General features: G+C 32.5%; 1 protein-coding gene across 2 annotated transcripts in view; it reads right to left on the bottom strand.

Annotated features, from left to right (window-relative positions):
• LOC105828601 overlaps window positions 1-16,371 on the bottom strand; it is a 35,095-nt gene that overhangs the window by 10,503 nt on the left and 8,221 nt on the right. The window contains exons 1-12 of one of the 2 annotated variants that reach the window (XM_036284832.1): window positions 11,055-12,498; window positions 8,067-8,649; window positions 6,339-6,629; window positions 4,686-4,988; window positions 4,382-4,539; window positions 4,073-4,244; window positions 3,249-3,557; window positions 3,016-3,167; window positions 2,026-2,923; window positions 1,106-1,255; window positions 510-600; window positions 47-122 (exon numbers count right to left, since the gene is read on the bottom strand). In XM_036284832.1, the coding sequence (XP_036140725.1) occupies window positions 47-122; window positions 510-600; window positions 1,106-1,255; window positions 2,026-2,923; window positions 3,016-3,167; window positions 3,249-3,557; window positions 4,073-4,244; window positions 4,382-4,539; window positions 4,686-4,988; window positions 6,339-6,629; window positions 8,067-8,634 (3,168 nt within the window). In that variant the 5' untranslated portion in view covers window positions 8,635-8,649; window positions 11,055-12,498. Of the gene's footprint in view, window positions 1-46; window positions 123-509; window positions 601-1,105; window positions 1,256-2,025; window positions 2,924-3,015; window positions 3,168-3,248; window positions 3,558-4,072; window positions 4,245-4,381; window positions 4,540-4,685; window positions 4,989-6,338; window positions 6,630-8,066; window positions 8,650-11,054; window positions 12,499-16,371 lie in introns of those variants that run through there. The other variant, XM_012667019.2, reaches the window with a different exon arrangement.

The raw sequence follows: 16,371 nt of genomic DNA, 5'->3' as shown, positions 1-16,371 counted from the left end.
AATAAATATAACTGCAAAGTATTTATAAAGAAATTCCAGATTTTACCATATTTCCATCTGGAGCAAGTCCAGGCGGTAATTTCACCTCAACATCTCGCATCGCTCGACATTTTATCCACATTCTGTAAGAAAAATATAAAGCGTGTTAAAGTGTAGAACTCAAACGGCTGTAATTAAATAATTTTTTTCTTATGGAAAGTTAAAAATTATTTAGATGTAGGGTTATAGTACCAAACGTTAAATAAACCAACAGTAAATAATTGTTTAAGAAAAATATAAAAATAAGTTTTCCAAATAATAAATTGCAAATTGGTACTTTTTAGATATAATTTTCATATAAATTTTAATCAAGATAATAATTTTTACTTTAAAATATAAATATATTCAATTATTTGTCCATTGACTGGTACGTAGTGAGCTTATTATATTCCTTTGCAGAAATTTAAGTAGTATTAAACTTTTGTAAGGATTTATATTGAGAACTGCTAAAAAACAAAAGTTCTTTTTACCTCTTGAACATATATACGAGGCATGCGATGCATGCTGTGATGCTAACGACACCAACCATCCATATAATAACTACTGCGACGTATGATAGTCCTGTTGCATGGAAAATATACATTCGATAATTAGAATAATTATGTAATAATGCGCGCGACAAACGTGTATGTGTAATATTACAATATGTGTATGTCGCATCTGAGTGAAGAAAATTACAATAAAAAATTAATAATCTCTTCAGAAGATTTTATAAAAAATGTAATTCCTGAAACAATGAGTAAGAAATAAATAAAGAAAGAGTCCAATTTAGTTTGCAACTGATTATACAATTTATATCTAAAAAAACAAAAAAGTCATCATTATTTCTTATTGTAAACAAAAATATAAAACGTCAGTATTAAACGGTCTTGTTCATTAAATAAACATTTCATAGTCATTTATACTTACAAATTTTAGCTTGTGTCACGTATGTGTATATGTAAATCGCGAGTGCGACAGATGTGTACTCAATTTTATAAAACAGCAAACATGTCCATATAAAATAGTATTAATCAGTAATCTGTTTCGTGTTGTGTTTTCTTTAACTAGTCTACTATAAAAATACCGTTATTATAACAATTTCCCTCCCCAAAATCGGACCAGGATCCTTTCAAAATCTCGCCATTGTGATTGATGTTAACAGCCCTGACTCGGAATTTGTGTTTCTGCTCTCGGTGCTCGACATTCTTGCAATCAGGAATCGGCAATTGGACTTCTGCAATATGAACAAAAAGCGTTATAATTAAGCTTTTATATTCTTTTTCTTTACCCCTTTCTATAGTTGTCTATTTTTGCGTCTTTGTTTTTCACTTCTTCTTTTGTAATTATCACTACTTTACAATACACTTATCACTTCATTATTCAAACAGAGAAGCGAAGATGGGATAAGAAAACAGAATAATTCAGGAAAGTTGAATTACATTGAAATAAATATTCTCCATAGTTCAACTTAATTTTTTGTCGCATAAATTTCTCTAGTAAACATATTTTGTTTAATTTTAATATGTGGGGGTTTTCGGGATTATTGATTAAAAATGTAAAAATAAAATTTAAAAAAATATATAGTTTTATTACAGTCAAATTTTAATATTTTAATATTTTAATAATTTTTCTGAAAGTCATTTTGATTGTCATACTGGATATCATTAAAATTTTTTCAATTATAAGTGCAGATTTAAAATAAGCGACCTCAAAAGTATTAGTGCAGAAATTTTCAAAACATGTTTAATATCATTTTTATTTCAGCATAAGTTTTTTTGCAAAAAATTTTGCCAAGTTTAACTGATACTTTGCTTATAATTTATTGTTAATGTAATATAACTACATATTTATGTTATTCATGTATAGTTTTAAGAACATGACATCAAATATGTTACACAAACTAATTATAAAATTCGTAAAAACACATAAAAACAGATGTCTATACGTGAGATACTATGTAACAAAGAGTTAGCTTAGAAATTCTCTTAAGTTTTTTAGTCTCACCTGTTCTCGTAACGTTCTGGATCATGCCATTTCCGTACTCTATTTCGTAATACATAGCCTCTACCGGACCGGCTGGTTCTTGCGGTGGATCCCATTGGACGTTCACTTGGCTGGAATTCACGAAGCGTACCAAGGGAATATTGATTTTGCCGGGAACACCGATCCTCGTAAACTCGTCTATCGTAAATGACTTTTCGCTGCACCTCACGGTACAAGCAGCGACTCTAACAGCATATCTTGTATACGGCTTTAGACTCGTCAGTTTGATGTGATTCCCCTCCTCCACCTTCTTGATTTGACCGTTGTAATAGACCTCGTAATAACGGAGCACACCGTTCATCGCCGACGGCTTTTTCCACGCAATAAACATCGTCGTATTGGACACGTCGGTGATTCTCACGTTTAACGGCGGGGTGCTGGGCGCCGCCTCAAGAGTAGTGTTGTACAGGGGATCGCTGCGTAACCCTTCGCCGCTCTTCGTCAAAACCGCAACATTCAGCATGTACGTAGTGTAGGGCTTCAACTTGTCGACTACGCCATGTATCGTACGCGCGTCCGCCTTGATCGTGCTGTTAAGTATGGGACCGTTACAATTGACATTCAACGGTGACATTATGGGACAATAGTAGATGTTGAATCCCTCAATTATTCCGATGCGATCCGAGCAGTCGAGCTTCCAACCGACTTCGATGAAGTCCGAGCCAATGCGATTAATCCAAACGGATTTCATTTTACCGAGCACCTTGTTATGAATCACCGTACATGATGACCATATCATGCCGCTACTGCCTTTCTCGGTATTGACAGAGATTGCAAATTGGTATACTTTGGACGGATACGGTACAGTTACGTTGTAGATCGTAGTATTTTTCGGAACGTGCACCCAGTCCAAGTAACCCTGCAAATGTATAACGCCGCGTGTACTTCAAACTTTTAAGGAAAAAAAAGAAAAAATTAATCAAGAGCGATAAAAAAAATATTAGTACATACGGTGCACTGATAAGGACGATCGCGTTCGTTGTCGCACCAAAAAATCGTGTAGTTCTTGATGTTATGTTTAGGATCTACAAACGGTGGCTTCCACGATAATTCATACAATCCATTTTCGAAGGCGATTTTCGTGAATGCCAGTTCATGCGGTACTGCAAACAAAACGAATTGTTAGATGTACTTAAACTCTTTCTGTCCTCTAACTCGACATCTACCTTCTTTAACATACTCACTTTCTTGCTGTTTTGGTACATATATTCTTGCACGGTCATTGCTAGCACCGACTTCATTTGTTGAAACAATTTCGAATCGATAGCTGTTGAGACTAATTCCTTTCAATTTGGCATATGTTCTGGTTGTTTCACTCGGTGTAACTGCAACCTTGCGACCGTTCTCCTCCACGTGAATAATTTGATATTTAAAATTATCACCGTTCTCCTGGTTCTGCGGTATTGCTTGCCAATATAGATATACATCTCTGTTACCATTATTTTCAGCAATTTCAAAGCTGCCGACATCAGTTCGCGGTGCAGCGCCGGGTACTAAAGTCAAATGAGCAAACATTTAATAGAAACAGATAGATTATAATTACAGTTTATTTGCAGTATGCAATTGCAATTAAAAAATTTTCTACATGAATCAAACACGTTAGATTTTCAAAAAACAAATCAAAATCTTCTTATCTTCAACATTTAGTGTATAAATATAATAATTTTTCTCCAAATATATAATAGGTATAAGAACAAAGTTTTTCAGGCTTCAATTAATATTTTAAAGGCTCATTAAAAAAATAAACAAAAAACCTCTGGATTTATTTGGTTCTTGCAAAAATTTTGTATTTACTACATATTTACATTTATTTTTCTTGTTTTTTTGTTTGATTCTTGCTAGAAAAAAATTGTTCATAATGTGTTACCAATTTGGCACCATAATTCAAATTTAAAGAACAAAAAAAGACTTGTTTAATGGTTTTTGTAGGATAGTCTTCAATTATATTAAATAAATAATAAAAGTATGAAAACAATAGGTTTTTTTTCTAATTCATAAATTTACTTACATTTTGGCGAAGTCCGAAATGTAACAACACTGAAATCGCTCCATCGATCCGGTCTTGTAGCTGTCGAGCTCTTTAAATAAATGCGAACGTCATATACCGTGTTAGCGTACTCTAATCCAGTAAGATTGTAATACCAGTGATCTTTACACTTAGGCTGCGTAATATTGATGACCTACGGATAAGGGGAGAACAAGTTCGATCAAGATAATCATTATTTATCGCTAGACTGATAACACTGTTAATAATTATGATAGGAACAAATTATCTAACACAGTACACAAGTATCGCTTGTAATCAACATTCTCATACCTTCCAATCTTTTTCACGATTCCACTGATGTTGATACATAATTTTGTGATGCACACCAACTGGAAATGTCTCCATCGGAAAGGGGAGACTCCAATACAAAAATGCACTCTCCGATGTTTTGTTTAACAATGTAAGATTGGCAGGCGGTTTCGGAATAACTGCAAAAATAATAACACAATTGCTCCTTAACATCAGGTATTAGATACAGCGTATTAGAAGATTACGCGACATCTTATTATTTATAATTTGTAAAATATTTCTATACAAAATTTAAATAATGACTAAATATATAAAATTTACATACCGTTAGCATAATGATGAATACGATATGTAAAGTTGGCGTTTCCAAAAGCATTAGATACTTCCAATATGAAAATATAAGATGCATAGGGTTGCCTATATATCGGATTGGATTCTATGGTCCACGCACATGAATTCTCTTTCGTTTGATTAAGAGGGCATAAATATAACATTCCCAATCTCGAAGGCAATTGAAACATTAATTCGTATTTTGTATGGACGAAATTAGGTACCGGCTCCCAGGTGCAATTAAAGTTCTCCCAATTGTAGGAGATACAGTCAAAGTTTTTAGGTTTCTGAGGTGGATCTATTAGAAAATAAAACAAATATATATCATATAGAAAAAACATCTTTTTTTAAAATACATAATTACAGAATTATAAAATGGCAAGTACTTTTACACATCTAATATGTTACGTTAAAATTTTAAATTCCATTAAATAAATACAAATATATGATATAAATGTTTCATAAATGTATAATTTGTTGTGTACAAAATTTAAGTCGATTATTCTTCGCTTCTTCAAATGACTAAATTTCTAGAGAATAAATGATTTGACTAATTTTATATATATTATACAGCGTCTATTTTCTAGTAATCTTTATCGTTGATGATAGTAAAACGATTTCCAAGACGTGTGCGTGTCAAACGATAAGTCTAATGAAAAGAGAATCAATGCACTGTACTGCTGTCTCCGCAAAACATCATCGGGTCGTGCTGATAAGAATAAATGTGCATTTCTACTGGATACATAGATAGTCGTATTCAGATAGGTACGATTGTAAATAGTGTAAGTTGTTCCTCAATATTCTCAAAGAGAATTTATTAAATTGTCAAAAGTAGAGAATTTTTAGTTAAAAAAAAGTGAAAGAAAGTGTCACATGATTTTTCATTCATACATCTAAAAGTTTTTAGCATTGCCACTTTCAAAATAATAAATAATAAGTAAAATTTAAACAGAAAAAGTAATAATTTTTGTTTAAAAATATCTTCTTTACAATACTTTGATAAATATTGCTGTAGAAAAAAAGAAAGAAAATTGTTTATTAATAATAATTTAAATATAGCACTAAGTGACGTTATCACATTTCCACTAATAACGTTATATTAAAAAAAACTGTTTAATTCGTGAACTCTATTATCTATACACGAAAGTAATGTATTTACTTTGTTAAAATTTTTTTTTATTCTAGAATGTTCTATAAATTCTGTTAAAAATATATTTTTTCCTAATTCTTACATTTATTTGCACTTAAATTATTAAAAACTTCCATTTTTATAAGATTCACACACAATGTTATTTTAAAAATTAAATATTTAAAGAAAACTATTTACAGTTAAAAAATTGAAAAAATTTATGATATATTAATCATAAAACTTACTCTCAAAATTTCATCAAGTTTTTATACATGTTAAAGGGAAGAACTAAAGAACTTCCTTAATAAAAATAGAATAATAGAAAAATAAAATAATTAAGACCAATAATACAATAAAAAAGCTGATAAAAACGTAGTAATACGTGATATCAAGTTCTTATATTATGTGTAAAGAGTGGAAACTTTTTAATAAACGTAAAATATATATGTTAAGTTTAAGAGAGATTCGTTGATATAATAGAATATACAAAAAATAATTCTAATAAGTACAAATACTTACATCCAATTACAACCTTGTTGAGACAAACTGCTACGTAATCGCTGCCGTTTAGTTTCAATTTGCAATTGTACATGTCATCAGAAGCCGGTGGCGCTTTAATGAACAGCTCTATCGTCGTTTCATTGATTACTGTGACAAATTCTGACTCCAGTTCTTGATCATTACGAAAGAATCGGAGATCTCCCGCATCTTTGCCAGGATAATCACGGTCTACGATTTCCTGATCCAATAGACAGTACATCCTGAGTGGTTTACCATGTTCAATAACAATATCACCTTGTGGCCAGGTCCCTGTACAGAATAAAATAAAATTTACGACACTAAAATTTACAATATTATAGTACTTAAGTAAAATTAAAAAATTTGTACACAAAGAGAATTTTTCGTTGCATCTTACTGCATTCGCAAAAAACTTATCAAATTTTACTATGTTTGGTGACAAGCTTGGGACAATTTGGCAGCCTACCAATTATTATTAACAAAAAAATTATTAAAAAATTGTTAAAACAAAAGACATTTTATAAACCCCATAATAAAAATTACCAAGCCAATTATAAAAACTAAATATATTTTATATATTTTATTGTAGCAAATATTAATAAATCAAAAAAAATTATATAAAATTCTCAGAACAATCACGTTATTTCGAGAATAAATTCTAAACTCACTGTATTTAAATTAAAAATGTATGGATTGACAAATATACATATATTAAAGCTCTTTGAATGAATAGAATAAAAAAGGTTAAACACTTAATTTATGTATTACGTAGTCATTTTAAGCTGTACAAATTTTGCATCAGAACATTACAAGAGTAAAATAATGATATCGCGTGAAAATACATGTGGTTAGTGATTTCGATGTGAACTGTACAGCTCGTGTATTAAATATAGATATATGCATTTAGCCCGACATTAGAATTCCAAAAGGAAAGATAAGACATATGTTTTATTTATAATCTTAGCGTACCAACGGTACGCATACGAGAGAAACGAAAGACAACGGCTTTTATCTCTGCCTTACAATACGCACACGCCTGTATTCGAATGTACGTATATACAATCAAATATGCACATCGTATCGAAATGCGTATTACGAGCAAGTAGGTAAGTATAATGACGAAAACAAAACACGATTTATGATATCGACAACGTTCAGAAAAAGAAAAATAATTTAGCAACTGTTATAGGAGTCTTTAATGTTATCAGTTTATATATTTAAATCCGACAAGAACCAAGAGCAAGAACGAATCTTTTTAAAGAATCTTACGACAGCAGCAAAGCTGCTTTTTCTGCTAAGTGCAACCATTAGTTTTAACGACTAATCACTAGTAAGCTGTGATTTTGACGTCAAAACTGTCGATAAATAACGTCAGCTTACAAAAAAAGAATAATATCAAACATTAGTATCGAATTAAAATTAATATATTCTATTTAATGATCATTGTTTTACATACAAGCAAGAAATTATATTCTTGTTTATACATAGCTTAATCTTCTGTAAAGAATTTCGTAATATTAAATTTCAGTAAAACATACTTATTTCAATATTATAATAGTTATTTAAAGAGCAATAATCTGAGTGTTTTAATAATAATATTTAGAAAAATCTAATTTTTAATAATCTTATTTCAAAATTAATTTAATTTGACATTTCAAAAATAGAAATATTCAAGAGTATTCTTTTTTTTCCTTAATCATTGATTGTATACATTTGAACGAAACTTACATCCCGGTGTGCTTAATCCGACTGAGCAAGTGCGAGCTGTACACTGTGTCACGCAAAACAGGCAGATTAAGATAAAGAAATAGGCCCGCCATCTCCTCCACGAAGAATTCGTCACCCAATCGCCGATCGTTAATCCTAACGTGATTTGATTGGAACCATATCTCGAGACCTGCACGTCCGAGTATCTCGTCGCATCGCCCCTTCGTCGCACGGAGGAACCGCGACGATGCCGGTGGTTCATTACACCTTCATTAATGTCGCGTCCGTGTTCGTCGTATGGACAATAGAGTTCTTTCCGCGAGATCGGGCACAGATCGGACGTTGTTGTGACGGTATTCTTTTCGTACGGGACGGCATCAGCGGCGGCGTTGGACGCGTCGCGACGCGTTGCCGCGAGGCTGTCGCGCGTGTGGACGATGGTGGACGATTTCAGTGTCAGGCCAGTGGACGCATCCAGCGTAGATCGGCATCCGGCGTGTCTCGTCGACGCGGCGTCTGGTCTGTGCCACGGACGCCGATCCATTTCTCCAGGCACTCTTATCGATCGTGTCGTATCGATTGAAGGCATTTTGCGCTCCCGTCACTGGAAGATAAACAAAGTCAATGAGAATAAATGTTAAGATCATGGAATATCAACGTAATTACTAAAGAGGCTAATAGAAAGATCTCTTACAGAACTTCAATAGCAATATTACAAAATTAAAAGCACTGACAACAAGTGAGTTATTCATCATTGATTAATTTGACTTATATTTTTCTTATAATTAATATTACTCTAGGTAAAAATTTATTTACAAAATTAAGAATATCTTTCTTCTACTTCGTAAATTGCAAAGTTGAAATAGATGAGATATAATATTGTTTTAATGTAAATTATATAAAACAAAGAAAATCTCGTTAAATGCTATCGAAATTTTAATAACACAAAATTTGTACCCAGTTTGAATTAACATTTGAATGAAAACTTCAATAAAGTTAATACCGCCAGTGAATTTCCGCAAGATATTTTCAATAAACCAAATACGGATTGAATTCTCTAAGAAAAAAAATACCTCCAAAAGAGACAAATTATTCGTAACAACTTTTCTATTACAGTTAATTCCAGAAGTTAAATTACTATTATAATTATCAATGTTGTGACATTGAGTTTGTTGTATAAATTGAGCAGAGAAAGACGGTCGCGGCGCTTGTGAACCGTGTTCAGGCTCGAACGCAACTGACTACCAGTGTGGTCTAGGAAACACACCGAGGAATGTAGGGGGAGGAAAGTACATGAGCGAATTCGTGATACGTGGGGAAATGGTGTATGTTTCTAATAAGTCGTTATATTATATTTCATCACGTATATCACGGCGATCATATAAACGCAGCCTCACCACGATCAATATCCGCATACAAGGAATCTCGCCAAGATAGAGCCAAGCTGAGTAGTTCGATGTTCGAAAAGTCAAGAAAGGAGTTTCGTCAAGAGACGAAACTTTTTACAAAATACTCGCGGAAAGCTCTAAAAACTTGGGATTCCGCGTGGCGAAAGAAGACAGGCCGTGTAAAGATCTGGTGTGTTTAATAAAGCGTTGACATATAAGCATAAGCATAAGCTAAGTAACTTATGTACGTCACCCATTGTTTGCTTCATTTTTATTTCATATCTCGTTATTTATTGAAAGATTATTGAAAATCTCGAAAACACCTACTGTATATCCCATTGCGAGTAACAGTAATAAGAAAAATAGAAATGACTTAATACATCGTTTCCTATTTCCCCGGGAATCCAGGTTTCGGCTTCGACGTTTTTCAATGTTTTCTCGTAAGATATAATAACATTGATCACATATTCTCTATCTCAATGCTTTATTTAGCTTTACTGCAACATTTGCTGTATCAATAGTTTTTATTTGTTGCATTATTCTTTTGAAAGAAAACATCTTTTGTTGGTATAAAACTTTTTGCGCAAAATTTATCTTTTACTTCTATTTTATATTAATTGTAATATACACTTTTAAATTATTAATCTATTAATTAAATTATTAATATCTGAAATATTTCCCAACTATTTCGGATATTGTAGGATATTTAAAACCTCTGTATTATCATTTATTTATAAGTATTTTTTTGTACTTAAACGAGATGTATATGACGAAAATATATGAAATATATATATATATATATTTATGTATCGCAAATTTAAAAAATATTTAATAATATAGAAATCTAGATTGACAATGCTTCTTGTAAAAAAATTAATAATTAAATTAATAATTGTAAATAAATTCATTATTTAAATAATATATAGATGTATAAAAAAAATATAAATTAAAGTCAATTGTGAAAATTGAAACTTATGTAATTTATTACACATTAGAATTATAAAATGTTATTAAAAATAATAAAATATTAATGAAATCAGTAAAAAGTTTTTGCTCGTATATATGCAGAAGTTTATTGAACATAATGTTTTTATTTTTGACATATAAGTTCTTATAAATATCAAAAAAGAATATTACACTACTTTTATTTCAACATTATTAGAGGTACATTATTACTCATTCTCATCTGCGCGTAAAGATTATTTTTAATCTCTTTACTTAGCTACCGTGGGTGTCCAGCAATTATTTTATATAGCAAAATATGCAACAAAAACATTCTTAAAATGTTTTTACTTAAAAAAATTAAATGCATAATATTTCAATTACTTTCATATAAATCTTTGCTTCCGAAGCTTATTTGTTCATTATATATTGTTTATTATTAAACATGGATATTTAACAAACAGCAATGACTCAATTAATTTAATAAATTATTATAGAATAAAAAATAAAATCTATAATAATGTAATAATTATTTGACATTTTTGTTAAAAAAGAATCCCGAATTTGCCAGAAAGTTTATTGTTCAAAAATAATGTGTGAAAAAAAGTAAATTCTATATAACTTCGTGAAAAATAAAGTTGAGAATCATTAATTAGAAAATAAATTATTCATAATGTACCTTGCATAACACGTCGCGATGGGAAACAACATTTCCACAAATATGCAAATGACTCTTTACAAACACGTTATTACTAACGTGAATGTAACGGGAAAATTCATCGTTATTTCTATCTAACTTCGAGTCCTTTTTTTCCATCTCCGAACGGTAACCTTACAAGGAGAAAGAAAACGTTTCTGTTAGCGTACAGTGGCAAATAATACATTTTTTCCACCCCACAACGATAAGTATTGTGTGACATTGTAACAATCGCCCAACGTTTTCGCGTAATCATATTTAATTTGTATTTTAACAGAATAAATCCAAACTGCGATTTTACTGGAAAAACTTAATCCGCCGCGAGTGAACGATTCGGCGAAAATTTACTACGTGAAAGTTTTGAAATTACTTTTAAAGAATAATTTTCATTCGCTCTCTCATAAAATTTATATAATCCACGTTAATTTCTTAGTGGGAAAGAGATTCGTTTGAAAAATGCAAAAAAAAGTTTGCCCAAGATTTATAACCCAGAATAATCTTTTAATTATAGAAAGACGTTTGCAGAGAGAGAAAAAAGATGAAGAAAAAATTTCGCTTGAAAATCTTGAACGCCTTTCCTCTTCCCCCTTTCTCGTGCCACACAGCTTGAACTCTTCGCGTTTCGTGCCGTTTACAACAGGTGCATCATCATGTTGCGAAATGCCGAATATATGCGTCACATGCATTTAAAATCCGGTCCGGAACTGATAACGATTTACCGGTGGAACCGTCCGATGAACCTCGCGTTTCTTTCATCCATCCGGGAGAGATGTTGCGGCCGCGCGCAATTTTCTTCCCCTTTTTTTTTCGCGCCGGAATTCGTTCGCATTGAGCAATCGCGCGAAAGAAAGGCGGTGGCGATCGATATCCCGCCCTCCGTTTCGCGAAAACAACACATCGGAGTCGCGTATTTGCGAAGTTCGTGAGCTAGACGAAATCGAGGAACGATGTCGTGTGCGTCATGTGTATGTGTTTATGTGCGCGCGCTTTATCGCACCGATAAATCGATTGTCGGTGCCACTTTGCTCGGTGCTCTCGCGGCCGCTTGTGTGAGGCGGATCGCGCAAAAAAAATAATAAAAAAAAAAGGTGATAAAGAGCCGAGGGTTCGTCTCTTTTTTTTTTAATCGCATTGCGCCGCGATTACGATTCCGTTTGTCGCTCTCGCTCGTGTACCGTTCGATCGATCGATCGATTCATCGTATCGCAATACACGAATACGAGAACTCCCCGAGGATTGTTCGCGATGTTGATACTGATTTTCGAATCGGGTGTCCAAGAAATACGCGTTGCTGACTTGAACGCGGAAAGAATTTTCTCTTAGAATGTTGCCTTAAAAACACAGTAATTGTAGGACAATACGTGGAATATTGAAGAATTTTACTGTATATTTTTATTCAATTTTATACTGTAGATTTTTATACTGTATATTCGAATAATTTTAAGCGGAATAAACTTTAAGAGAAAATGTTCTACAATTAACGTCTATTGTTTTTAAAACTCGAAAAAATAATTAACGTTGTAATTAGTGTTCCTACATTCTCGATGAAGCTAATCGATAATTTCAAAGACAAAGATGATTTAATTTACTTTAAAATGCTTCAACAGCTTTTGAAAAGAGACAAAGTTAAACAGAGAATCATTATCTCTCCTTAATTATTTATTTTCAGATAAAAAATCGCACTCTTGGGTTATATCAACCGTTTCTACATTATCGCAATATAAGTTCGAAAATGAGAAAAAATGTGGTCAATTTGACTAAATTTTATAATTCTTTATAATTTATATTTATTCTTCAACTTCTTTGTTGATTAAATTTCTTCAACTTCAAGTATTTATATATTTGTTCAAATACATAAATACTTGCTGAAATAAATATGTAAAATACTTAAACTTTAATTCAAGTATAATAATTTCTATATTTAACTGAAACAACATAATACTTTGAAATTAAATTGCTGAAATAGATAAATATGTTAAATACTTAAACTTCAAATTAAGTATTTATATATTTAATTAAAATACATAAATATATACTTGCTAAAACAGATAAGTATATGTTAAATAGTTGAAATTCAAGTGCAGTTTATATTAAATATGTAAAATACTTAAACTTTAATTCAAATATTTATATATGTACTTAACTGCAATACATAAATACTTGAATTGAACAAATTTAATCAAGCTGAAAAATAGTCAAATTAAGCACATTTTTCTCTTTTTTTTTCTCTGCAGCATGCAATATTCCTTATCGTCGTGTAACGTTTCTCACAGACATCGGCCGCGCGTACGCAAACCGCGTGACGGTGGGAGAGGCAGAGAGGCATCGATAAAAAAACAATTATAAGAAAGACCCTCGCCGTATGTGTACTCTTGTAATTAATTTTTGTTGTCGCCAAACTTAATTGACACTTTCGTGACCGACGACGTCGGTTTTAAGTTTCTGTTTTCAAAGTAGCGCCGTTGACGTAATAACCCGCGTGTCTTTCGCGAACTCGGGCCGCCAACGAGATAAGGGCGGCCCGGCCGGCCGCACGACGTGTGTCGGGAGCACACAATTTTTATCATTTACTTATTCGGCGCCTCGCCGCCGTACGTTACGCGCGTAAAGACGTGTCGCTGAGAGAGAGAGAGATGGATTACGAAATGAACGAGATAAGTTTCCACCGGAAGTCGAGCTTCTTGGAAGCGCGCGCGCCCGCGCACACGAGAGAGCGAGATGACCGGCCCTTCCCCAGCCCCTCCCCTCCCCGCTACCCTCGGTATATGCATTTCGCAAATAGCGCAAATCGGATTAAGAGGCGCGGAGAGAAGAGCCACGCGTCCGCCGATCGGACGCTTTCCGTGGAAAGCGTGCCTGACGTGTATTTATATCTCCGTGCGGGAGCGCTTGCAGAATGACAAATTTCTCTAAAAAAAGAAAAAAAGAAGAGGTCACCTGGCAGAGCAGGGACGCGGCCTCTCTTCGCGGAAATCCGCTTTTCGGATGAGTATGGCCCAACCTCTGTAAAGTTGAATATTCACCCCAAAGCTGAAGAGTTCTAGAGTTCTCTATTAATTTTAAAAAGCATCCCCAAAATTGAATCATCGATTTTTAAGCTTAATTCGCCAGAACTTTTTAAATTTAATAGAGAACTCTAGAAATCTTCGGGATGCATTCAGAGCTTAAAAAAAATTTTAATTTTTGTAAAAATAAGGTGCCAACTTCACAGAGATTGTGGTCCACGTGCGGCTCACTCGCGACAATACGGAAACAATGATACACCCATCCCCTTCCCTCTCTTCCACCGCAGGAGCATCGTTATCAATCACAGATGTTTGTCTGTATTGCTTTATTTTCATCGATTACTATCAGCTGATTACACGTGGCGATCGTGCGGCAGATCAATCTCTTTCTCTCTCTCCCTCTCTTCTTCTTTCTCTCTCTCTCTTACTCTTTCAGTATCTTCTACTTTCCGATGTCGGCGCAACACAATTTCATAACGTCCGTAAATCTGTCGTATCGGCATTTTGCAAATTCTGTGATTTCGGCTCTCTGATATACGCGCTCTTTGGAATCTTGAATAATCGTAATCGCCTCACGGATCGATCATCGCAGACAAAAAAATATCAATCGTACTGTTAAGAAAAGCACAATTACGCAATTAACCTTTTTCCTTTTAAATAATGATTATCTTTGACAAAGAATATTTTTTTGATAAAATCAGGAAATACTCAAAAGTCTCGAAATATACTCATCAGAAAAAATCTTAGAAAAATCTTATTGTGTATTTAAAAATAGAACTTATACTCTTTCAAAGAATATTATAAAATTTTATGCAAAAGAAAAGTCACAACATCGGTTCTATCTCAAAATCAGACATGTAAAAAAGTAAAAACCGTTTCGAGTCTTATAAAGAGTATACTAATTTTTTTCAGCTTTTTTTTTAACTCAAAAGTTTTTAAAAAATACAATGTACTAATGAACAATGATTCAGGGAATCCAAATAGTAAAAAACAATGTAGTCTGCGCGAAGGGTTAAAATTCAGAATAAATTTTGAATAAATTTGAAAGTTACAAAATACTCAAAACAAGCAATATTTAATTAAACTTAATAAAAGTAATTTAGAGCATGTATTTCTCTATGCGTAACTGTATTGTGAAGAAACTCCATCCCTAAACAAAGCTGCATAACTCGAATGAAGCCCATGCTCTTTTCGAATCAAGATATTAATTGTCGAGATTAATTAATCGTTGAAATTAATTGTTGAATTGCCAGCAATTGGCAAAGTACGATTATTTAGCGATATCGTTTCTCTGAATATCGATCGATTCGTTGGAAATCGTCAACGACCCGTCGTTCAACGCGGCACTTGTTCTCAAATGATTTCAGGAGATCGCATGAAGAATCATCGCATGAAGAATCATCGCTGCAAGCAAATAAATCTCAATATCTTCTTTTCTCTGAGACGTCGCGATACCGAGTAACGCTACTTCGCACGAATACGGCAAGATATGTGACTCGAGAGTGTGGATCCAACGATCTCTAATAGATAGGTAGAAAAAATTGGCTTATATACTTTATCACATTATATTATATCATACGATATTACGTAATATCATGCGACACAATATAATGTCATATGATATAATATAACATGATGTAATATTACCGAAGCAATAACCTCATATATATATCAAACTCCAAAAACGATGCTTCATTTATCGTGAACATTTATGCATTTTCTTGGAAATTTTGTAACTTTACTTCTACAATGATGAACAAAAGTATCGTGAGAATATTGTTACAAGACGCTTAATCTCTTCAAAGAAAATGACAATTAAAATAATAATTTTTGTAAAAATATTTACTTTTTTGGTCCACATTTAACTTATACGTTACAGGAAATATACAAATAAATGTAATCACACACTGAGAAAAAAAGATTCAATAATTGATTCAACAAAATTTTTTTGTTGCGGGCTGCCAACGAAAGATACATTCAATACAACAGTATATGGTATTGCAATATAACTACATAGTTCAATCAATATCATTGCACTTGAATTAACAGCAAATATTGTTATATTAAGTATATCTTTTGTTAGCAGCCCGCAACTAAACATTTTGTTGAATTAATTATTTTTTTCTCAGTACAAAGAAAAAATAAATAAAAACGGTTTTAAAAAATGTACCTCGTGAAAGTAATTATTTTTAGATAGTAATTATTGGCAATCAGTAAAGTATGTGTATTCTTGATAATAAAAGCTATCGTCTTTCGTTAAACAAGAGAAGATAATAGAAAAGCTCAATGTTTTT

This window comes from Monomorium pharaonis, chromosome 3 (genome assembly GCF_013373865.1).
Source record: "Monomorium pharaonis isolate MP-MQ-018 chromosome 3, ASM1337386v2, whole genome shotgun sequence".
In the NCBI taxonomy this organism is placed as follows: domain Eukaryota; kingdom Metazoa; phylum Arthropoda; class Insecta; order Hymenoptera; family Formicidae; genus Monomorium; species Monomorium pharaonis.
The sequence above is the reverse complement of the archived record's forward strand: the minus strand, read 5'-3'. Positions and strand labels throughout refer to the sequence as shown.